Source organism: Capra hircus, chromosome 15 (genome assembly GCF_001704415.2).
Source record: "Capra hircus breed San Clemente chromosome 15, ASM170441v1, whole genome shotgun sequence".
NCBI lineage: Eukaryota > Metazoa > Chordata > Mammalia > Artiodactyla > Bovidae > Capra > Capra hircus.
The window spans coordinates 37,865,883-37,889,832 of NC_030822.1; the positions used below are offsets into that span (position 1 = coordinate 37,865,883).

Below are 23,950 nucleotides of genomic sequence, written 5' to 3' on the forward strand. Positions count from 1 at the left end.
TTCTCTTTCCTGTGAAGGGAGGCAATAGACCGTGACAGGTTTAATGGATAAAGATCCCACGAAGAAAGACCGCGATGGGGGCGATATCTGTCTAGGTGGTCTGTGTTATCGGGTGTTCATCCCGGCCTCCTACCCCGGCAGAAGAAAGGAAAACCTCTAAGTAGTCCCTGTCCCGGGAAGGTTTGAAAACAGCGGTGCCCTTGTGACTCCGGAAAAGATGGAACGGTTGCTATGGCGACGTACAGCACACATCGGAAATAAATAAATAAGCAGTTCTGGCTGCAGCAGCCGCGCCCCCGCGGGACTCGAGCGCGGGGGAGGGGGCCCCTGCGGGCCCGGGTCCCCGCAGCCCGCGGGTCCCCGCCATTGGCAGAGCCGGAGGCGGGGGGGGGGTCACCCCCCGGAGGGGGGGCGAATGGTACAGTCCTCCGCCCGCGCCCTGGCCGGGCCCGCTGCAAGCAGGCGAGCTCCGATCCCCGCGCCGCCGCCGCCGCCAGCGTAGTCCGAAACAGAGTCGGGAGGCGGAGATGGAGGGTGTCAGCAGCCACCGGACCCTGTCCTACAGCCGCTGGAGCTACGACAGGTAGGGCGGGTGCCTGGAGGATGGGCATCGCAAGGACCCTCCCGGCCGCCCTGAGTGGGCGCTCTAAGAAGCTCGCACTTTTGCGAGAGAAGCCGGCCCTCGCGGGGTGAGAGCGGGTGTGATCGTCTAGACCACCCCCACCCCCACTCCTGCAATCAGGGTGCACTCGGATCCTTGAGTATCCGGGACGGTTGAGCGGAGAGCCTCGGATATCCGAACCCGGAGCCGAGCGAGAGTGTCCTCACACCTGCGGGGCAGAACTGTCAGAGGAGGAGGACACCGGGGCACTGGGACCAGCGAGTTGGCACTCACCTCCCACCCCTCCCCCACCACACCCCAGCTGCCCCGCGGGGGGCGATCCGCGCTGAAACAGCGCGAAAGAGCTTCCAGGGACTGCGGGGCGAGGCGGGCCCGCGGTGTGTGGGGCGAGAAGAGGCGCCCCTCGAGTACGGGCCGCGCCCCCCTTGGCACTGCAGTCGCCGTCTGGGTCTGCGCCCCGCAGGGCCTCGGCGGGGACAGGGCTAGCCCAGGGCGGAGTGCCCTGGGTCGCTGTCGGGGACCCGCTAGTCGCTGCCTGCTGGGCGGATAGAGGTGGCGGCCCGAGGCCGGCTGTTGGGGCCCCAGGAGAGGCACCCGCGCCCGCCGGGTTGCCAGGCTCAATATTCTCCCCGCGGGGATGCAAAGCGGCTGCCGGCGTGGGCGGTCTGGAGCCGCGCTCCCCACGCACTCGTGCGGGAGGAAGGGATCAGCCATCCTTCTGATGAAATGAGAAAAATAAGCAAAGGAATGAGTCGGTCATAAAGCAGAGTAGATTTATTCTGAGATTTGGTTCTTTCTACCTTTTCTGGTGTGTTAAATATCACCCCTCTTTTTAAAATGAAGTCATGATAGTAAATGGATTTTTTATGTTGCTTTTGTTAAAGTTCATAACCCGTTGTCAGTCTCCAGAAAGCTGAAGTTAATTGCTCTGATCCGTGGCCCTTATGGTGAGGGCTGGAAGAGAAACTTCGGTAGCCGGGCTGCTCTCATCTCCCTGAAGTCTTGCTTCCTGCCTTCCTCCTCTCTCCTCTGCTTAAAACCCTCCCGCATCTCTGACAGCCCTCGTGTTCAAAGACTCAGAGGAACAGGTGTCCCTCCTGCCTCAGGCTAATTACCCTGGGACCCCCTCTTTCCCTCCCTCCTGGGTCTCACCGTCCCGCTGACCCCACCCATCTTCATCTTTCGCTCTTCACTGGTCGCCTCCCTTCAGCCTGTAAACCTCTTCAAATCTGTTTTGTCTCCCTCCGCAGGACAGGTGCACCTGGGTCGCCTCTTTCTTGGCTTTCCTTGCCTTCTTTAAGGAAAAAGATCAGTTTGATGCAGTTTCCTCATCCACCCTTCATTGTACAGCCCTAGCAATCAGCCTGCAGTCTGCCTCACAATTCCAGTGAACTTGCTCTTTTAAAAGCAGTGCTGTCTATGGAGAGGAACTCTAAAATGATTGAAATATTAACCTTAAAATAACAAAACTTTCAGATCCCAAACCACACATTCATTCACTTAATCAACAAACATGTATTGAGTGCAAACTAAGGGCCGTGGAGATAAGGATATAAAAAAGTACATTACTTCCTTTCCTGACTTAACCTCACAGTCTGGATTCTCAGAGAAATACATGGTAGCACATGCAGCAAATGCGTCTTGGGACAAAAAAGCATGATCCATCACCCTTTGCTTGGATTCTGTCACTTGGATTCTCTTTTGTCCCTTTTCCTTTCCATTTGGCCTGAACTTCTTTCCCCAGCCAAATATCCCCTCGTGCCAAGTGATTGTACCATAGTCTTCTGGAAAGCAGACTCAAACTCCAGCTATATAATCTGTAACATTAGCATGAGATTATTTGTAGCTTAATCTTCCTTGGCCCACTACCACCACAGTAGTAGGTTTTAGGTGGTGTTGTAGTGCCTATTAATTAATTCAACTGTTTAATTATTGTCTTTCTTCCTCGGATCTATTTGGCCTCTCAAATGACCTGAGATTTCTGTTAAAAAAAAAGTTGATGTTACTGTCTGTTGTATAAGAAATTAATAAAATTATGTTTGATTTGGGGTAAAAAAAAGAAGGAAATACATAGTAGCATTATACGAAAGGTCTAACACATATATGGGAGGAAATATTTAAATTAATTCTATATAGTAACTAAACTTTTTTTCCCCCTGCATAAACAAACAAAAGCAGCAAGTCTCTAGAATTACACAGCCTGAATTCAAATTCTGACTCCACCTAGCTAAGCTTAAACACATTATTTTTCCTCTCTGAACTTGTTCCTTCATCTGTAAAATGGAGAAATATCATTAACTAGATGGATTAATAAATATAAAGGCCTTAGCATTCTGCCTGGGACATAGTACTAAGTGGTACCTATTGCTGGGAACCCCCTGTAGCTCAAATGGTTAAGAATCTGCCTGCAATATAGGAGACCCGGATTTGATCTGTGGGTCAGGAAGATCCCCTGGAGAAGGAAATGGCAATCCACTCTGATATTCTTGCCTGGAGAATCCCATGGACAGAGGAGCCTGGAGGGCTACACCCCATGGAGTTGCCAAGAGTCCCACACGACTAAGCAACTTTCATTGCTGTTTTATTAACAAGTATTGTAAACATCTCCTGTGGGCTTCCCAGGTGGCGCTAGTGGTAAAAAACGCGCCTGCAAGTGCAGGAGACAGATGCAGGTTCAATCCCTGGTCGCAAAGAGTTGGACATGAATGAAGCAACTGAGCACGCATGTACTGTAAATGTCTCTTGGGAGCCCTGGTTCTCCAAAGAAACTCAGTTTGAAAATCATCATTCTCCTTTATAGGCCCTCCACATTAAGATATTTCCGGGGATTCTGTCCTCAGAACTCTTTTCTTCTCATTCTGACAACCTTGACACCTGGGGAGCTGTGTGAAGAAAAACAGGTTCCCTGGCCCTTGTCCAAAGAAACTGAATCTGAACGTCCAAGTATGGGCCCTTGGAATCAATACTTGGGTAAACCTTCTCAGATGATTCTGGTGCAGCTGAAACCACTGATATATACCACCCATTTCCATTTTCTGGTTACTAGTTTTCAAAACATAAGAACTGAATTATTCAAAAAAGTTTTGCAATCCTCAAAAAAGCTGTTAAAAAGATTACATAATCAACAAATGCAGATAGTGCATAGATATTAAAAGTGAAGTTCAGTGATTCTGTAGCCCCTCACCCCCAACTCCTAGGAGAAAACCACTCCTAACAGTTAACCCTCACTTTCCAACCCTGTTCTAGCCTCTCTCCCCACCACATCTTTGAACCTGGAAAGGTACTCTCTGTCACATTCCCATTGAATTTGACCTCTGTGCTGTGTGTAACCTATTCATATAAGCTGTTTTCCCCTTTGCTTCTTTTTTGTTTGTTTGGTTTTGTTTTTTAGTGTTTTTTTTTTTTTTTTTTTTTTTTTTTTTTTTTTACCGTGTCCATGCAATTTGCTGTATCTTAGTTCCCTGACCAGGGATTGAACCTGGGCCCACAACTGGGGAAGTGCTGAGCCCTAACCACTAGACAACCAGGGAATTCCCTCCCCTTGGCTTCTGAGGGCATCATTTATGTATCAGTTATCCATTGCTGTGTAACAAATCACTCCTAAACTTAATGGCTTAGGATAATAACTGAGTTAGCTCAAGATTTTGTGAATCAGCAGTTTGGGCTGGCAGTTGGGTAGTTTTTGTGGTCTGGGCCAAACTCAGCTTTTTTTGGCTACACTGGCTCACATGTTTGGTGCCTCAGCTGTGAAGGCTAGTCCATCTGGGGCCTCTCTCCTTCAAGCAGGCTAACTCAGGTTTCCTTACATACTCCTAGAAGGGTTCCCAGTGAGAAAAAAGAAGCTGTAAGGTCTCTTGGGCCTAGGTTTAGAACTTGTACAGCATTACTTTGCCACACTGTTACTGGCCAAAATAAGTCAAAGGGTAGAGAAATAAGCCTCACCTCTTGAAGGGAGGAGCTGCAAAGAATTCATGGCCATTTGTTACAATATGCTGCCTACATTTTAAAACTGGTTGCCTCCTCTTGTTTCCCACCTTCTAAATGTGAGCACACTCCAAAGCTGTCTCTCCCCTTTTCCATTCTGTTCCATTCCATTCTATTCTCAGTTATCAACTCAATGCTTTTAACATAGAAATCCATATCTTCAACCCCAATTTTTTAGAATTTTTAAAAGATTAATTTTTTTGTTGCACCAGGTCTTTCGTTGCTGTGTGAGGGCTTTCTCTAGTTGCTGCAAGTGGGGATTACTCACTAGTTGAGGTGCATCGGCTTCTCAATGCAGTGGCTTCTCTTGATGCAGAGCACAGATTCTAGGGTATACAGTAGTTGCAGGTTGTGGGCTCTAGAGCTCAGGTTTAGTAGCTGTGGCATACAGGCTCTGTTGCCTCACAGCAATGTGGAATCTTCACAGACCAGGGATCAAATCTGTGTTTCCTGCATTGGCAGGTTCTTAATCTCTGGACCACCCAGGAATTCCTCATCCCCAGTCTTTTTGTTGAGCCTAGCCCTACATCTCTACATCTCACAACTTAAGATGTTCAAAGTCAGATCCTTCCCTGATAAATCTATATTCTCTATTTAGATTCCCTGATAGTCAAATGAACACCTCAAGACTTTGACACTGACCTTGAACTTTCCAAGTCTAGTCATTTCATCTGTCTGTCTTTACCTCTACAACTGATTATTAGGAAGATAAAATGCGATGATATATCCAAAATAACTGGCACAAAGTATCATTAACTCCATGTGGTCTCAACAACTTGGCACTTGGCTAACTACCTTGTATCTATTGAGGCTCCAGTCATTATCCCTAGAGCTTTTGATGCCCATGTAATGACTAAATTAGTGCTCCTTCCAATTTCCAGACCTTCCTATTCTAGAGGCTTCTCTTCAGTTATTTACAGGATACATGCCTAGATGTTGAGACCTGGAATTGCTTGACTTCTGCTGTCATACACATGATCATCCCATCCTCTAGGATGATACTATAGTGTCCTTTAGTGCCTCATGTCTGCATATTCTCTGCAGCCCTTTCCTGGCCTTTCTTCTTAGCTTCCCAGCCAGGACCACATGGGAGATCATTTGAATCACTCACTCCCATCACTTGGTATTTCCTTACACATGCTCACCACCACCCTAGCCCTGTCTGGATCTCTACCCACCTTTCTTATGTTGGCGCCAGAACCCTATCACATAAACCACACAGCTGTGCGGGTTGTCCTCACTTTCATGGTGTTCATCGCAGCTTGGCTATCTCCATCCCTCTCAATCTCTTCATTTCTCCTGGGTTACCTTCACTCTCATTTCCCACAACAGCTTTTCCAAAGCATCGTACTCAAGACTCATCTCACTAGACCCTTTCCCCATGTCCCCAGACTCTAAGCAAATGATACTGCCTTTGAGAAAAATCAGTCACATGCAGCTTGACTTTCTGTAGCTTCCGGCCTCCACATCACTTCTCCTGCACTTCAGTCACTCCCTTGTGGGGACTTTTTCATTGTTTCCACATCTTTCTGTTAGAAGCCATTCCATGATAAACATCCTTAAGACAACACTTTTTTAAACTTTATTTTTATTTTATATCTTTAAAAATATTCATTCATTTATCTATTTGGCTGTGCCCAGTCTTACTTGCAGTACGCGGGGTCTTCGATCTTCCTCATGGCATGTGGGATCTTCAGTTGCAATGTGCAAACTCTTAGTTGTGGCATATGGGATCTAATTCCCTGACCAGGGATTGAACCCAGGCGCCTTGCACTGGAAATGTGGAGTGTTAGCCACTGGACCACCAGGAAAGTCCCAGATAACATTCTTTTTCTCATGATTGATTATTTGATTAGAAGAGGGGTTCTTAGTTTCAGATTTGGGGATTGTTGACAGATTTTTCTCCAAAAGGAGTAAATTGATTTGTATTCTCACGTTTAGTCACTTTGCCGACCTGGTTGTATGATTATCTATTTGTGAGTGTGACCTCCCAGCCTCTGAGACTATGTAGTATAATTGTTCAGAACTTGGATTTTGGAGCCAAAGTGACCTGATCTAGAAGCCCAGCTCCCTCAGTTGCTGATTATGTAACTGTAGAGTAGTGACAACTTCTAGCTACAAAAAAGATAATGATAATTGCACCTGCCTCTTGAGTAGGTTCATTCATTTAATATGTATTTATTGAGCATCTTCTAAACGCCAGACAATGTTTTAGGCATGGGAGACAGAGCAGTGAATAGAACAAAGTACTTGGTCCCAGAGTTCTTACACTCTAGTTGGGGGAGATAAACATAGACCAAACTATTATATATATATGTAAATATATATGTAATAATTGTAATCATATATATATAATATCTTGGTCTATTTTTTTATATATACATACATATATTTATGTATGTATCAGTGCTAAGTGAAACATGATCTAGTTAGTGTACAGAAGAAAAATAAAGCAGTATAAGGACAGAGTCTGACTACATGGGGGTTGGGGTGGTCGTGAGTATGCTGTACTATATAGTGTGGTCAGGGCAACTCTTTCTGATAAGGTGATGTTTCAGCAGAGACCTGAGGAGAGCCAGAGAGTGAATCGTGTGGCTAATGGGAAGACTGTTCCATGGAAGAGGAATAGCGAGTAAAAAGGTCCTGCAGTTAAGAATGAGCCCAGTGTCTATTTGGGAACAGCACAGAGGCAAGCGTTTCCTTGTGCCTCTTAATAATGTGCTGTGCTCAGTCACTTCAGTCATGTTTGACTCTTTGCAGCCCCATGGACTACAGTCCACCAGACTCCTCTGTCCATGGGGTTCTCCAGGCAAGAGTACTGGAGTGCGTTGCCGTGCCCTCCCCCCGGGGATCTTCTCTACCCAGGGATCAAACCTGCATCACTTACATCTCCTGCATTGACAAGCAGGTTCTTAACCACTAGCACCACCTGGGAAGCCCACCTGGGAATACTTACTCCCAACTCCCCCTCCCCCACCAAGTCCTACTCTCCCCATCCTCAGGGAACTACTGGTCTGATTTCTTTGCATTTCCTAGAATTGTGTAGAATGGGACTCATTCAGTATGTATTCTTTTTTGGTCTGGTTTCTTTCATGCAGCATAGTCACTCTGATATTCGTCCATGTTTTTACATGGATCTGCAGTTCATTTCTTTTTTTGTTGAGTAATATCCCATTATATTTAGATGTCATAGTTTGTTAGTCCATTATCTGATGGTAAACACTTGGGTGATTTCCACTTTTTGGCTATTACAACTAAAGCTTTGTGACTGTATAAGTGTTTATGTGGACATGTGTTTTTATTTCTCAGCGGTAAACACACTTAGAAGCAGACTGGTTGGATCATACGGTAGGTGTACGTTTAACTTTTTTAAGAAACTGTGCAGTTTACATTCTTGCAAGCAGAGCCCCAATTCTTCCATATCCTTTCACAAACTTTATAGGGTCAGTCTCTTTCATTTTAGCCATTCTAGTAGGTATGTAGTAGTATCTCATTGTGATTTTTAAATTGCATTTATTTACTGAGCACCTTTTCATGTGCTTATTTGCCATCTATATGTCTCCTTTGGGGTCCCATTTTTAAATTGGGTTCTTCCTTATTGTTGAATTTTGGGAGTTCTTTGCATATCCTGGATACATTCCTTTATCAGATATGTGACTTGCATATATTTTCTCCAAGTCTGTGGCTTTTTTTTTTTCATTCTCTTATGTATTTTGAAGAGCAGAAGTTTTCACTTTCAATGCAGTCCAATTTATCACTTTCTGCTGTTATGGATTTTACTTCTGGAGTCATATCTAAAAAATCATTGCCTAACTCAAGGTGACAAAGGTTCTCTCCTAAGAGTTTTCTGGTTTTAGGTTTAACATTTTGCGTCTGTGCTCCATTTTGAGTTAACTTTTGTATATGGTATGACGTTCATTTTTTAAAATGAATATTCAATTGTTCCAGCACCATTTGTTGGAAGGACTACTTTTTGCTCCTTTATCATGTGTCTGTGTGTTTATTTCTGTATTCTCTGTTCTGTTGATCTTGTCTGTCTTTTGAACAAATTATTTTTTTAGTGAGTTATTTTTTTTGGCTGTCCTGGGTCTTTGTTGCTGCATGGGCTTTCCTTCACTCGCGGTGAGTGGGGGCTGCTCTCTAGTTGCAGGGTGTCGGCTTCTCATTGCGGCGGCTTCTCTTGTGGGGCACAGACTGTAGGACCTGCAGGCTTCAGTAGCTGCAGTGCATGGGCTCGGGAGTCGTAACTCCAAGATTCTACAGCACAGGCTCAATAGTCGCGGCACATGGACCTAGCTGCTCGGCAGCATGTGGGACCTTCCCTGAGCAGGGGTCGAACACGTGTCTCCTGCATCGCCAGGTGGATTCCCTACCACTGAGCCACCAGGGAAGCCTGATCTTGTATTTATTGACACCAATGCCACACTGTCCTAACTACTATAGCTTTATGAGTCTTGAAATCAGGTAGTTTAGGACCTTCAACTTGGTTCTTTTTTTTTTTTTTCTTTTTCAAACCACAGTACTCATCTATTACTCCACAACTGTGAAGATTTCTTTCCACTTATTATAGTGTTTGTGGTCCTGCCTCGGGCCCATCTCCAACCCAGAATCAAGCTACACGGCAGGTAAAATCCGGTGGTTTCTTGGAGAGTGTGGGGTCAGAACCATGTGAGAAGGATGATTTGGAGAGGGCCTCTCATCCAAGCCCTGGACATACCAGGATGTTCATTTTCAAGGTTTTGTCTATTCTGGGTCCTTTTCTAAAATTTCACATTAATTTTACAATGAGATATTCAAGTTCTACAAAAGCAAAACAAAAGCCTACTGGGATTTTGTTTAGGACTGTAGATCACTTTGAGCGTCCCGGGCGGCGCTAGAACCTGCTTGCCAGTGCAGGAGACATAATAGATGAGGTTTTAAACCCTGGGTCGGGAAGATCCCCTCGAGGAGGGCCTGGCAACCCACTCCAGTGTTCTTGCCTGGAGAACCCCCTGGACAGAGGAACCTGGAGGGCTACAGTCCATAGGGTCGCAGAGTTGGACACCACTGAAGCGACTGAGCACACACACAAAATATATGTAACATAAAATTAGCCATTTTGGTGATTCCTAAGTGTATAATTCAATAGCATCAATTACAGTCACAGTTTTGTGCAACCATTACCACTGCAGATTTCTGAAACTGTTCATCACCCCCAAACAAAAACTGTGTGCTCGTTAACAAATAACTCCTCATTACCCTCTCCTCCCAGCACCTCTAACCTCCCAACACTTACTTTCTGTCTCTATCAATTTGTCTATTGTAGATATTGTATATAAGAGGAATCATACAATATTTTTTCTTTTGTGTCTGGCTTAGTTCACTTAGGATAGTGTTTTCAAGGTTCATCTATGTTGTAGCATGTATGAGATTTCATTTCTTTTTTTTTTTAAACAAATTTTTAAAAAAAATTATTTATTTGGCTGTGCCTGGTCTCAGTTGCAGTATGCAGGATCTTTAGTTGCAACATGTGGGATCTAGCTCCCTGACTGGGTATTGAACCCAGACCCCCCGCATTGAGAGTGTGGAGTCTTAACCACAGAACCGCCAGGGAAATCCCTTCATTCCTTTTGTGGTGAAACAACATTCCATTATATGGATATACTGCTTTTTATTTATCCGTTAATCTGTTGATGAACACTTGGGCTGTTTCCACCTTTTGGTTACTGTGAAAATGCTGCTGTGCAACGTTTTGTTCTAGTCCCTGTTTTCAGTTCCTTTGAATATATACCTATGAGTGGGGGATTCCCAGGCGGCGCTAGTGGTAAAGAACCCACCTGCCAATGCAGGAGACATAAGAGATGCAGGTTCCATCCCAGGGTCAGGAAGATCCCCTCGAGGAGGGCATGGTAACCCACTCCAGTATTCTTGCCTGGAGAATCCCATGGACAGAAGAGCCTAGTGGACTATAGTCCATAGGGTTGCAACGAGTCAGAGGCACCTGAGCAGCTAAGCACAGCACAAGGTGTACAACATGATGTTTGATATACATTTATACTGTGAAATGATGACCACAATCAAGCTAATTAACATTACCTATCACCATGCACCTCGCATAGTTACCATTTTCTCTCCTTTTTCTTTTTTTGTGGTGAGAGCACTTAAGATATAGTCTTTTAGCAAATTCAAGAATTCAATACAGAGTTGATAAGTGTAGTCCCCATGCTGTACATTAGATCTTCAGGATTCGTTCTTGCATATCTGAAACTTTGTACCTTTTAACCAACAGCTCTCATTTTCCCCATTCCCCAGCCCCTGCCAATCACCATTCTCCTCTCTGCTTCAATGGCTTTGACTGTGTTAGAGTAATATATAAGTGATACAATAGAGTATTTTTCTTTCTCTGCTGGCTTATTTCAGTTAGCATAATGTCTTCCAGATTTATCCATGTTGTCCCAAATGGCAGAATTTCCTTCTTTTTAAAGACTGAATGTTATTCCCTTATAGCTATAGATAGAGATATAAAATTTCTCATTGTTAGCCATGTATTGGTCCACAGACACTTAGATTGTTTCCATATCTTGGCTGTTGTGAATGATGCTGCAGTGAACATGAGGGTGGAGATATCCCTTTGAGATCCAGATTCCATTTTTTTTCTGGGTATACTCTAAAGTTGGATTGCTACATCATATGATAGTTCTATTTCAAATTTTTTGATGAATTTCCATTCTGTTTCCCACAATGGCTGTACTAATTTATATTAGTACCATCAACAGTATACAAATGTTCACTTTTTTGATAATATTCTTTGAAGCACAACAGGTTTTAACTTGGACAAAGTTAAATTTATCCCTTTTTCTTTTGTTTATGCTTTAAGTGTCTTATTTATAAATCCATTGCCAAATCCAATGTCATGAAGATTTGCCACTGATTCCTTCTAACTGTTTTGTGGCTTTAGACCTTATACGTAGGTCATGGATTTATTTTGAGTTACTTGTTGTATATGATGTGAGGTGGGAGTGCAACCTCATTTCTTTTGGAGATCCAATTGTTCTAGCACATCTGTTAAAAAGACTGTTCTTTCCCCCATTAAATGGACTTAGCACTCTTATGAAAAATCAGTTGACCATATCTCAATTTAATCGATTGACCATAGATATATGGATGTATTTCTGGACGTTCAGTTCTATTCCATTGGTCTATATGTCTATCCTTATGCCTGTATGTCACTGTTTTGATTACTGCAACTTTGTTATAAGTTTTGAATGGGAGACAAGGAAAGGGAAGCAAGAAACGACCTGTACTAAACATGTTAGGAAGAGCTGTGACTCCCAAGGGACTGGCTCACTGAGATGATACAAAAGGGGCAGAACTTGAGCTTTGGTATTAGACAGACCTGGTTCAAGTCGCAGCTCCACCTCTTACTAGCTGTGCAAATGGAGCACAGTAAGGGAAAATCCTTCTTGTTTTGGTTGATTATAAAAAATCATACTGCCACTTGTGAAAATAAAAGAAACAAAGGTTGAACAGTTTAGAAGTGTATCAAGTAGATATTTAGTCTTCTTTAGTCTTAGTTTGGGAGAAGGCCATGGCAACCCACTTTTCCCATTCTTGCCTGGGAAATCCCTTGGACAGAGGAGCCTGGTAGGCCACAGTCCATGGGGTCAAGAAGAGTCGGACGCGACTGAGCAGCTTCACTTTCACTTTCCTACACTGGAGAAGGAAATGGCAATGCATTCCAGTATTCTTGCTTGGAGAATCCCAGGGACGGGGGAGCCTGGTGGGCTGCCGTCTATGGGGCCGCACAGAGTCGGACACGACTGACATGACTTAGCAGCAGCAGCAGTCTTAGTTTCCCCATCTGTAAAATGGGGTGATGATTTTCTTATAGTGAAGGGTCTTTTGAAAATTGGCTGAGATAACGCTTGTGTACCCTTTCAGGTGGGCTGTGGATTCGCAGAAATAGACCACACACATATCCACTATAGGATTAGATAGAATGAATTTCCTAACTTAATTGGCCTGGAGATTGTTGGTGACAAGGGGCCACACTGGCTGGGGCCTTCATAGCATATTTTGCTCTTTGGTTGCCACACAGGGCATGAAGCTTCTGGCAGTACTCTGCCCAGGTAGGTTTCTGTCAACTTGAGAAAGCAGCCAAATTCTTGTAAAAATAGCCTTTTTGTATTTAAGGCTTACTTTACCATGCAGAGAGAACGTGACACTCACAAAAAATGTACTTCTGTTTCCAAAAAGTAGGCCCTCCTGTCGCAGGGAGCAAAATTAGTCTCCCCCTGTTCTTGAACGTAGCTCGATGTCAGCAAAACCACATCCTTTTGGTGGGGAGGGGGTGGGAACAGCAGGTGGGGGGCAGCCAGAGCCACGTCTAGATGTTCCTGAACTTTGGCTTTTTCCTCACGGTGTTCAGATCACTTGCACAGTACCTGTGGGATCTTGGAAAAGCTCCTTAACTGTTGTGAGCCTCCATTTCCTTATCTTTAAGATGGACATAGTAGTACTCATCTCATAGCATTGTTGTGAGGGTTAAAAGAATTAATATATGGAGGCTTAATAAATGCTGAGTGCTTGGGACAGTGCTTGGCACATAGCAAGTGCTATTTAAGTGTTAGCTGTTGTCATTATGAACTGGCATGTGGCAGGGCTCTCTACTAATATCAGGAGTATTCTCTCCAAGGGAATCTGAAAGTTGGACCATTCCTAGGCACAGGGACAGGTGTGGTGACCCAGGCAGGAGAAGCTCTGTGAGGAGAGTGGGCAGGAAACGGAGGAGGCAGAGATGGGTCAGGAGTACATGGAGGGAGGTAGTCCAGGGGTTACAGAGGCTAATGAAGACCCAGTAGGCACCAGTTGAGACCAAGTGGATGAGAGGGCACAGCTGTAGGAACTCTGAGCCAGGGGCAGATGGACTTGAGAGCCAAGAACCTTATCCAGTGCCTGAGGTGTGGGTGACAAGGTTCAGCTTCCCCAAGAAGGACTGGGGCTAGTCCTCACCACTGGGCTTCAGTGGAGAATCCACAAGTACATCAGGACCCCTTTTTGAGGACTTGGACCCATGCCATCACTGTTGAGAGACCACAGCAGAGCAATCTGTAAGGATGAGTCAGTTAATCCCAGTCCCCAGTGCTGGTGGGCCAGAATCAGCAGAGAAGCTGGAGCAGGGCAGACCAGGCCTGGGGGCTGATCACTGTAGCTTGTGAGTTCACAAGCAGCTTATTCCAAAATAAGGATGGGATCCTTCTGCTGTCTATACATGGTTTTATGATGTGTTGCACAGAGCACTGTTAAGGGAGTCAGGAGTCTAGGATTTGAGTCCACCCCATTCATTCCCATTCTGTTTCTGGGCTAGTCCCTTGGTTCTCTGGGCCTATTTCCCCTGTAGTAGAAGAAAGTGGACTGGGTACTGAAGCACTCTTATAGTTCTGGTGTTCTGTGAGTACATGGCCTGTGGTCTCAGTGTGTGCTCTGTGATTGGGAAGGCTGGGGTGGAGAGAGGAGGCGGAGGGGGGGCTGGGATTGTGACCCTGGCCATGGCAGCTCCAGCTTAGGGGTTGCTGGGCAGGGGAGGCTGCAGTGGCCGCCAAAGATAGGTGATTGAAGACCTGCTTTGTTCCAGAGCTTTTAGCATATAGTTGCTGCTGATTCTTCTGTTTTTAAGATGAATTTGTAGCTGTACAGATCTAGAGAGCTGGACTGTGTGGGTCAAAGGTGAGAGATGGTCCAGGGGTCAGTGGAGGAGAGCTCTGGAGGAGGGTGGTGAGTATGGAATGGTCTGTCTCCCACGGAGCTGGAATGATTGAGGCTCAGGGTGATTAGGGGGCGGGGAGAAAAGTCAGTCATGGCTGTGGACAAGGACTTCTTGAGGAAGTTAGGACTTACTCCCACTCAGGTTTGAAGTCATCAGTCACTGGGGTTTCCCAGGTAGGGTTACTGGATGTATTTCTATTTAGTATGTGGTCAGTCGCTTTGCAGCCCCAAGGACTACAGCCTTCCAGGCTCCTCTCTCCATGAAATTTCCTTGGCAAGAATACTAGAGTGGGTTGCCAATTTCCTCCTCCGAGGGATCTTCCTGACCCAGGGATCAAACCCGGGTCTCCTGCATCAGCAGGCGGATATTTTACCGCTGAGCTACCTTGGAAGCCCTAATATCATTGGATGCATTTAAGCAAAAGCAGAAAGACCCTGAGACAGAGACATATCTGTGACCAGAGGAGGAAGGAAGGGCCTGCTGTGCCCACAGCTTGGAGGACAATTGCCAAGCTGGGGCCCCTGGGATAATTCCTTTATCCTGCCAAAATTGGTGGTTTTTCAATAGATAAATGTCAGCTGAGCCTGGGTCCCCTCTGGGAGATTCTGCTCCAGCATGTGCCTGGGTGAGATGCACATCTGTGCCCTCCATCCTGCGCCAGGGAAGACCGGTTCCATTGCCCTTTGTCTTGGCCCAAGACTAAGCATGGTTGGGCCAGGAGCCTGCTCTGACACCACCTTGCCTGGGCACTATCTGCGGAGCTGGTGGGCTGTAGAAGCACCCGCCTGACCCACTGAGCCACTACCCTCCCTGACTCCCCGCCCCAGATGCCCGCTTAGATCAAGGTGCAGGTGTGACCGTGGGCTGGGCGGTGAGGAGGGGGCGGACCCACCACCCCACCCCCGCCCATCCCAAAGGAGCAGGAGCCGGGACCCTGCATCCTCCACACCTCGAGGGGCTCTGGGCAGTCCGTGGCCGCATCAATGTTGGATGAGCCAGCGCTGCCTCCGAGAGGCCTTGATACCATCTTGCTGGGTCTCACTTTTAGTGTAACTGGAGCGCCCAGGGCCCTGCCCGAGCCGGTGACTCGCAAACTTCTGGAGACGCCACCTGCGGAGATACAGGGGCCGGGGTAGGGAGGCTGGCGCAGACTCTGGTGCTGTGTCCCAGGACGGGGACCGGGTGGGGTTCCGCCCGGCCCGCGCTCGCGGAGCTGGGGTCGGTTCCAGCCTGCCCGCTCCTAGGCCCGTGGGGCCCGGTGCTGGGTTACCCGTCTTCCCCGCTCAGGCCACCTGGCCTTCCCTGGGGTGTCATCTGTCCGACGGCGACTGCGTGTCCTTGGGCCAGTTCAGTCCCCTCCCCGCTCCTGGCTTTGGGGGTTTCCTGCTCTGGAAGGGGCTGGAGGGGCATCAGCTAGAGGGAGAGAGATCCCCCTGGGGAAGGTGGGGGAGCAGCTGCCGCTTCGGAGAGCCTCTCGCTTCAGGTGAGTGTTGAGTGTTTGGGTGGAGGGGAGAGGAGGGCAGGACTGAGATCTGGGGGACCCAATTGGCCAAGCGTCTCACCACTCTGACCTTCCCTACTCCAGCCCCTGCATCTTAACCCTGTGACACCACCCCGGCCTCCCCCTGGGTGGCAGGGGAGCAGTGGACTGGTAGTCCATTGAGCATCTGTACTTGCTGGCAGCCTTGGGGATGAGATTATTCCTGGGCCAAGTCCTGGGTGGTGGAGAGTGGACCGCCTCTCTGGTGCGCAGCAAGTTTTGACTGGTGTGCAAACTATGGCCAGCGGGCTGGCAGCCTGTTTTTGTAAATAGTATGACAGAGCCCAGGGATGCCTGTTTGTTTACATATTAGCTGTGGCTGCTTTCAGTTACAACCTCAGAGTTGCACACAGTTCCGCTTGCAAACCTAAAGTACGTACTGTCTGGCCCTTTAAGAAAAGCTTTACCCCAGGGAAGGCTCCCCTTCACTCTCCACAGCTGTCTTCCTCTCCCCCCACATTTGCATAGACACACACCTGGCTCACCCTTGGCTGAGTGCTCTGCACACCTGGGAACTTTACTCTGGGGACCATTCACCTCTTGTCTCCTCACTACTTCTTTCTCTGACAAGAGAGGAAAATGATGAGGGGCAACAGGCATTTCGGAGTCAATAGGATATTTAAGAGCTGAGGGCTGAGTGCCTGCAGCACCTGTGTCTGACCCCAAGCAGAAAGTGAGCCCTTCCTAGGCCCCAGGAACGAGGCAAGTTAGGTGATGGTAGCACAGCTTCTCCGGGACCCCCACATCTATCACGGCAGGGGTGGGGGCTTCCTGTCACCTCTCCCTGTGGGCCAGACTAGGAGCGCTAGAGGTCCCAGCGGTGCAGTGGGGAGACACTACTGAGTGAGCAGGTAATTAGAGGGCACAAGTAAGCCCTGGAAGGAGTCAGGGAGCTCCAGAGAAAAGGCTCCTCCCCTGCCTGCTACGCTATGGCAGACCTGGGGCCCCTGTGCCCTCTTTTCTGTAAGCCTTGAGTCTTCGAAAACAAAACTAAGCCTTTTTCCTTGGTTCTCCTTTGCACAGTTGAGTTCAGGGGTCTGTTTTAGAGAAAGGACAGGAGCAGAGAGAAAACGGCAGGGCCTGAAAACAGAGCTGCAGTCCTGCTGCACTGCCACTAGGTGGCACCCTTGAGGTACTGGCTCCCTCTGGGGAGGGCCCTGTGTGTTCTGCCACTTGCCCTCTGTTCACGCTCCAGTTCCGGCCTCAAAGACTGTGACTGTTCAGACTATCACACATACTCTGAATCCCACTAGGCCTGACAAGCTTTATCTGCCCCCTGAGGCAGCGTACCGACACCTCCAGACTTTGTTCAGTTCTGTTCAGCTGCTCAGTCCTGTCTGATTCTTTGCGACCCCATGGACTGCAGCACACCAGGCCTCCCTGTCCATCACCAACTCCCGGAGTCCACCCAAACCCATGTCCATCGAGTTGGTGATGCCATCCCACCATCTCATCCTCTGTCGTCCCCTTCTTCTCCTGCCCTCAGTCTTTCCCAGCATCAGGGTCTTTCCCAGTGAGTCAGCTCTTCGCATAGGTGGCCAAAGTATTGGAGTTTCAGCTTCAACATCAATCCTTCCAAAGAACACCCATGACTGATCTCCTTTAGGATGGACTGGTAGTTCAGGGCATTTTACTTGGGCTGTGGGGAGAGGCCATCAGGGACAACATGCAGTTGTGATGATCTGACATCACCTGCCTACTTCTCCTCCTCCCCAGCAGGGCAGCTTGAGGGCGGTTGATTTTTTCTCCTCTGGGCTACAGGGCCTGGCACAGCAGAGGGGCAGAAGGGGTTTGGTGGGAGATGACATGCAAATAAGAGACAATCTTGCCATAACTGTTTACCACTGTGGTGTGTCTGGTGTTTCTTTAGTATCCAGCTAGCCTGCTGGGAAGGAAAGGTGCGGGGATTCAAGGGATGGGGGAATGGAGTGGGGTGGAAGGGGAGGGAGAAGGACCTGGACACGAGTGGGCCCTGGGAAGGGAGCTGGTCCCACTCTGTCCTGTGCTAGGTGGGGCCAACATTCTAGGGGTTCTCTAGATGGGATGAGGGGTGCTGAGGAGACACAGGCGAGGGCCAGAGAGTTCTGCTTGTATCCAGGGAGAACCAGCTTCCTGGCTCTTGCCTGGTACCGGGAGCAAGAATGAGCTTATGAGGGATGGCACAGGCTGGGGTGGGCTCTAGCGCCTGTGGCCGCCTCATCCCTCTCTCCTGGTCCTGGCTCAGCCCATTCCAAGAGCCATGCAGTCTAACAGGGAACAACTGTGTGGCCCCCCAGGGGTCCCAGACAGAGGCTTAGAGGGCTACATTGGTGTTGGGGATGACCTCCATCCACCATGCAGCTGCTTCTGATGGCTCAGGAAGATGTCAGCAAGGACCCAATCCAACCCAGAGGGGATGGACAGTGCCAGTGAGGTCTGAGGTCTGATTTTGTTTAGAAGCTGTGCATCGGGTGGACGTTTCTTGGAAGAAGAACGGGTATTTCTATTGACTGTGTCCCGCAGGATCAGTGGAGGCCAGGCCAGCACAAGGCTTGTTCTCTTGGGAAAGGGCTTCTTGCAGAATACCCTAGCTAAAGGGCTGACACTGACATGCAGGTGCCGTTTCCCTGCCTAGAACAGGCTCCAGCGTGAGACTGGCATCGCTCACCGGGGTAATTACTGGTTTGGGTTCGATTTCCATTCAAAACAGTAATCCCAGCCTGAGCTGGTGTCAGATCTGAAGGTTGATTATTAGTAACATTTATCAACAGCTTCTCAGCTTCAGGCAATTACAGCTAATCTGCCATTCCTGCTCCAGCCTTGCAAAACTGCCAGCCTCTTCCCCGCCCGCCCCCTCCGCTCCCCTCCACTCCACTCCCCTTAGCAGCCAGCCTGAGAGAGGCCAAGAGATGGGGGCCACCTCCAAGCCACTGTCACCCCCAAATGTAGGAGGCCCATGTATGTGCCTGGCATCTGTGCTCCCCAAGAGCAATCCGCATGCTGCAGACTCTTGTAAAAGCTGAATCTGGCTCTATCAGAGCTGAGAGGAATCCCTGCAGTTTAGCGAACCTGTGTCTCCTAGTGACTTGTCACGTGATGATGTTTTCACTAGGACCCCTCCTCCCTTCCAGGCCCCAGACTAGGGTGAGGCAGTGAGGCCTTTACCACAGATAATATCTTAACACAGTGATTTTTAAAAATCAAAAGGAATGCAAAAACATCCATAGTGAACAAAATAAAAATTTTAGTAAAGACAGAATCCAGTGACTTTCCTGGCATTCCAGTGATTGGGATCCCAAGCTTCCACTGCATGGGGCCTGGGTTTGATCCCTGGTTGCAGAACTAAGACTCCATAGGCTGAACAGCCAAAAAAAAAAAAAAAAAAAAGGCAGGATCTAACTGTGGATAGCAGGACTTGGCCTCACTTGCCTCACTCTAATTCCAGCTTTATAGGACCTTATCTTTGTTTACTTTGTGTTTTAGTTGTGATATTTTACCCAGGGTACTTGTGGAAGTGAGAAATAGATTTAAGGGCCTAGATGTAATAGATAGAGTGCTTGATGAACTATGGAATGAGGTTCGTGACATTGTACAGGAGACAGGGATCAAGACCATCCCCATGGAAAAGAAATGCAAAAAATAAAAATGGCTGTCTGGGAAAGCCTTACAAATAGCTGTGAAAAGAAGAGAAGCGAAAAGCCAAGGAGAAAAGGAAAGATACAAGCATCTGAATGCAGAGTTCCAAAGAATAGCAAGAAGAGATGAGAAAGCCTTCTTCAGCGATCAATGCAAAGAAATAGAGGAAAACAACAGAATGGGAAAGACTAGAGATCTCTTCAAGAAAATTAGAGATACCAAGGGAACATTTCATGCAAAGATGGGCTTGATAAAGGACAGAAATGGTATGGACCTAACAGAAGCAGAAGATATTAAGAAGAGATGGCAAGAATACACAGAAGAACTGTACAAAAAGGATCTTCACGACCTGGATAATCACGATGATGTGATCACTCATCTAGAGCCAGACATCTTGGAATGTGAGGTCAAGTGGGCCTTAGAAAGCATCACTACAAACAAAGCTAGTGGAGGTGATGGAATTCCAGTTGAGCTATTTCAAATCCTGAAAGATGATGCTGTGAAAGTGCTGCACTCAATATGCCAGCAAATTTGGAAAACTCAGCAGTGGCCACAGGACTGGAAAAGGTCCGTTTTCATTCCAATCCCAAAGAAAGGCAATGCCAAAGAATGCTCAAACTACCACACAATTGCACTCATCTCACACACTAGTAAAGTAATGCTCAAAATTCTCCAAGCCAGGCTTCAGCAATACATGAACCGTGAACTTCCAGATGTTCAAGCTGGTTTTAGAAAAGGCAGAGGAACCAGAGATCAAATTGCCAACATCCACTGGATCATGGAAAAAGCAAGAGAGTTCCAGAAAAACATCCATTTCTGCTTTATTGACTATGCCAAAGCCTTTGACTGTGTGGATCACAATAAACTGTGGAAAATTCTGAAAGAGATGGGAATACCAGACAACCTGATCTGCCTCTTGAGAAATCTGTATGCAGGCCAGGAAGCAACAGTTAGAACTGGACATGGAACAACAGACTGGTTCCAAATAGGAAAAGGAGTATGTCAAGGCTGTATATTGTCACCCTGCTTGTTTAACTTGAAGAAACACAAGCTGGAATCAAGATTGCCGGGAAAAATATCAATAACCTCAGATATGCAGATGACACCACCCTTATGGCAGAAAGTGAAGAGGAACTAAAAAGCCTCTTGATGAAAGTGAAAGAGGAAAGTGAAAAAGTTGGCTTAAAGCTCAACATTCAGAAAACGAAGATCACAGCATCCAGTCCTATCACTCCATGGGAAATAGATGGAGAAACAGTGGAAACAGTGTCAGACTTTATTTTTTGAGGCTCCAAAACCACTGCAGATGGTGATTGCAGCCATGAAATTAAAAGGTACTTACTCCTTGGAAGAAAAGTTATGACCAACCTAGATAGCATATTCAAAAGCAGAGACATTACTTTGCCGGCTAAGGTCCATCTAGTCAAGGCTATGGTTTTTCCAGTGGTCACGTATGGATGTGAGAGTTGGACTGTGAAGAAGGCTGAGCGCCGAAGAATTGATGCTTTTGAACTGTGGTGTTGGAGAAGACTCTTGAGAGTCCCTTGGACTGCAAGGAGATCCAACCAGTCCGTTCTGAAGGAGATCAACCCTGGGATTTCTTTGGAAGGAATGGTGCTAAAGCTGAAACTCCAGTATTTTGGCCACCTCATGTGAAGAGTTGACTCATTGGAAAAGACTTTGATGCTGGGAGGGATTGGGGGCAGGAGAAGAAGGGGACGACCGAGGATGAGATGGCTGGATGGCATCACGGACTCGATGAACGCCGAGTCTGAGTGAACTCTGGGAGATAGTGATGGACAGGGAGGCCTGGCATGCTGCGATTCATGTGGTCGCAAAGAGTCGGACACAGCTGAGCGACTGAACTGAACTTATCTTGATCACTGGGTTTGGGGGCACCTTCTTAAACTTTGGACCCCAGGTGAGTGCCTCCTTCAGCTCACCCCAGTCCTGGCCCTGCTCTCCCACTTCCTGTTGGGCCTGCTCCTTTCAGTTCTCACTGTCCACTGCTTCAGGTAGGAGAGGTTTCAGCACATCTCTGAATTGGAGCCCCTACTTTGGACCATTCTTCCCGGTGCCCTGCCTCCACTCCATCCCTCTGGACCCTGCTTCCAGCCTTCAGGCATCTCAAAGAGTGCCTCGAGGTTGCATGGTAGCCGCTGTGGTAGCTGCAGGACAGGACACTGCTGGTCTTGTCCCACTCCTAAAATCCCGTCCAGGCAGGGACAGGTAAGTGCAGGCGTGCCTGACAATGTCCCTGATGCATCAGTCTTAGAGAAGTTAAAACATTGCTGGAGGTGTCTGGAGAGAATAACTCCTCCCCGGGCAGGAGTGGGTTAAGAAGGGCATGTGGCTAAAGGAAGACTGTGATGACCTGTTTGTGACAGGAAAACATGGATGCTGGCCAGCCAGCCTTCTGCAGGGGGTAGATCGAATTCACTGAAGGGCTTTTGTTTTGCTAAACAGGGCCTCTGAGCCCAGGGACACTTGTCCCCACTGCCCAGCCCTCCAGCTATGCACAGGTTGTCTAAGCGCTAAATAACTGTTTCAGAAAGATCAATGTTGAAGGGCTGGCCAGGACGCCAAATTCTATCTGGAGTCGAGGCACTGTCATGCCATGGTCCAGGCCTGTGCTGTCCCAGTGGGAGGCCCCAGATGAAATGCACGGGAGGCGCTTCCGCCCGTGCCGCTCTGCTGCAGCGGTCCCTGCTGAGGCTCCATAGCCCTGCTGAGCTGCACGCCGTCCGGTCCCCCAGCCTGGCAGTTGGTCACCCCATGCCTGCTCTGCCACTTACTGGGCAAGTCACTCCCGCTCTGAGCCTCAGTTTCCTCTCCTGGGAAGGAATCAAGAACAGCACCCTCCTTTCAGGGTTGTGCTCACCAGTAAAAGAGCTAATGTATATAAAAGAGGTCAGAAATGGCCAAGTCCTGAGATGGATGTTCTGTGGGGCCCTGCTGGACAGGAGAATCACAGGGAAGTGTGTCTGGGCTTGAAGGGAAGAAGAAATTGCTGACTGCAGGTGGAGGGACTGCTCTGGGAAGAATGAGCACCCTGGTGCTGGAAGCACACATGGAGGTTTTATAGCCCCGTGTTGATCAGCTTAGCTTCCAAAGGAGGTGTGACCCTGAGGGATGCAGTCTATCCAGCCCCGAGGTTCCATGACTCCTTTTATCCGTCCTTCCCCAGTCCTCTCCTGGGGGGTAGTGCCGCTCGGTCCCACGGCCAGCCATAAAGTGAGAATGGCCTCCTTAGGGAAAGCTGGCTTCACTTACAGTTGATAAGGTTTTTCCTGGTCCACATTCCTATGGACCAATATATAAACCTGAGAGCTTGGGCAGAAAGGGGACCACCAGGGATGCTGTGCTTGAGAAAGTGCAGCAAAGTGCAGCAAAGCCTGAGCCTCAGCTTTGAGATGCCCTTTGACTCTGGCTGCAAAGTTCCATTCTGCCCGAATCAGGACAGAAGACATCTGAAAGAAGGTCCTGAGATGTGGAGGGATGTAGTTTCTGGTTCCAGGTGGCCTCACACATATACTCACCCTCCTGAAAGTTGCTACGTGCAGCATGTCTGCACTCTACACTGGTGCCGCCTTCCTGCACTGGCTTTGGAGCTTTGAGGCACGTGTCAAAGTGGAGAGAACAGCATACCGAGAGCTGGGGAGCCGAGCTCTGACGCCTCCTCCCACTGAGCCGTCAGTGACACAAAGGGCAGGGATGAGATGCCTTCCCAGTTGACAATCTGTGTTCTATTCTCTGGGGGCCATTAGAGTTGATAGAATGGGCTCATCTTTGCACTTTCCTCCCGGGCCACTCACAGTCTCCCCACAAGTCTTTCTCTGTCTGTTTGGCAGACCTAGGGGCCCAGGGCTCTGGGGTCCCATCAGGGTAGGGTCAGAAGTGCCTGGTTTTGCAACTAGGCATCATTTCCTGCTCAGGAATTTGAAATTGAAGCCCCACTATTCCTAATTACTATTCTAAGCTCTCATTGAAAATCTGAGTATAATTTTTACAAGAGTGTGGCTGAGGATGGATAAGAAAGGGAACAGCTCGAGCTGAAGGTGACATGAGCAGGAGGCAAAGAGAAGCCTGGGAGCAGAGGACGTTAGAGGGGCTGGCAGGACTCCGGCAGAGGAAATCAGCTTAGATTCTGCCTTGAGGCAGAACAGGGTGCTTCTGAGGGGTTTAAGCAGGGTCAGGAGGCATGATCAGATTTGCATTTAGAATGCTCACTCTGGTGCCATTTGGAGGGTGGATTTGAGAGAAGTAAGTTGGAAGCAGACAGCATCCTGATGCTGAGATCTGGGCAACAGACAAGGAGGCCCTTCAGAGGATAGGGGTCCAGGCGAGGGGGAATGGGGAGCTGAGTGATGCTGGGTCAGCAACCTCAGAAGGGCTTGATGGTTGTCTGCACTGGTCGAGGAATGTGGACAGGGAAAGAGGAAGC

General features: G+C 48.0%; 1 protein-coding gene across 3 annotated transcripts in view; it reads left to right on the plus strand.

Annotated features, from left to right (window-relative positions):
* The window catches only part of TUB (tubby bipartite transcription factor), a 91,607-nt gene continuing 68,105 nt past the window's right edge, over positions 449-23,950 (plus strand). For 2 of the 3 annotated variants that reach the window (XM_018059494.1, XM_018059496.1), the window contains exon 1: positions 450-583. In XM_018059494.1, the coding sequence (XP_017914983.1) occupies positions 528-583 (56 nt within the window). In that variant the 5' untranslated portion in view covers positions 450-527. Of the gene's footprint in view, positions 584-23,950 lie in introns of all 3 variants that reach the window. The other variant, XM_018059492.1, reaches the window with a different exon arrangement.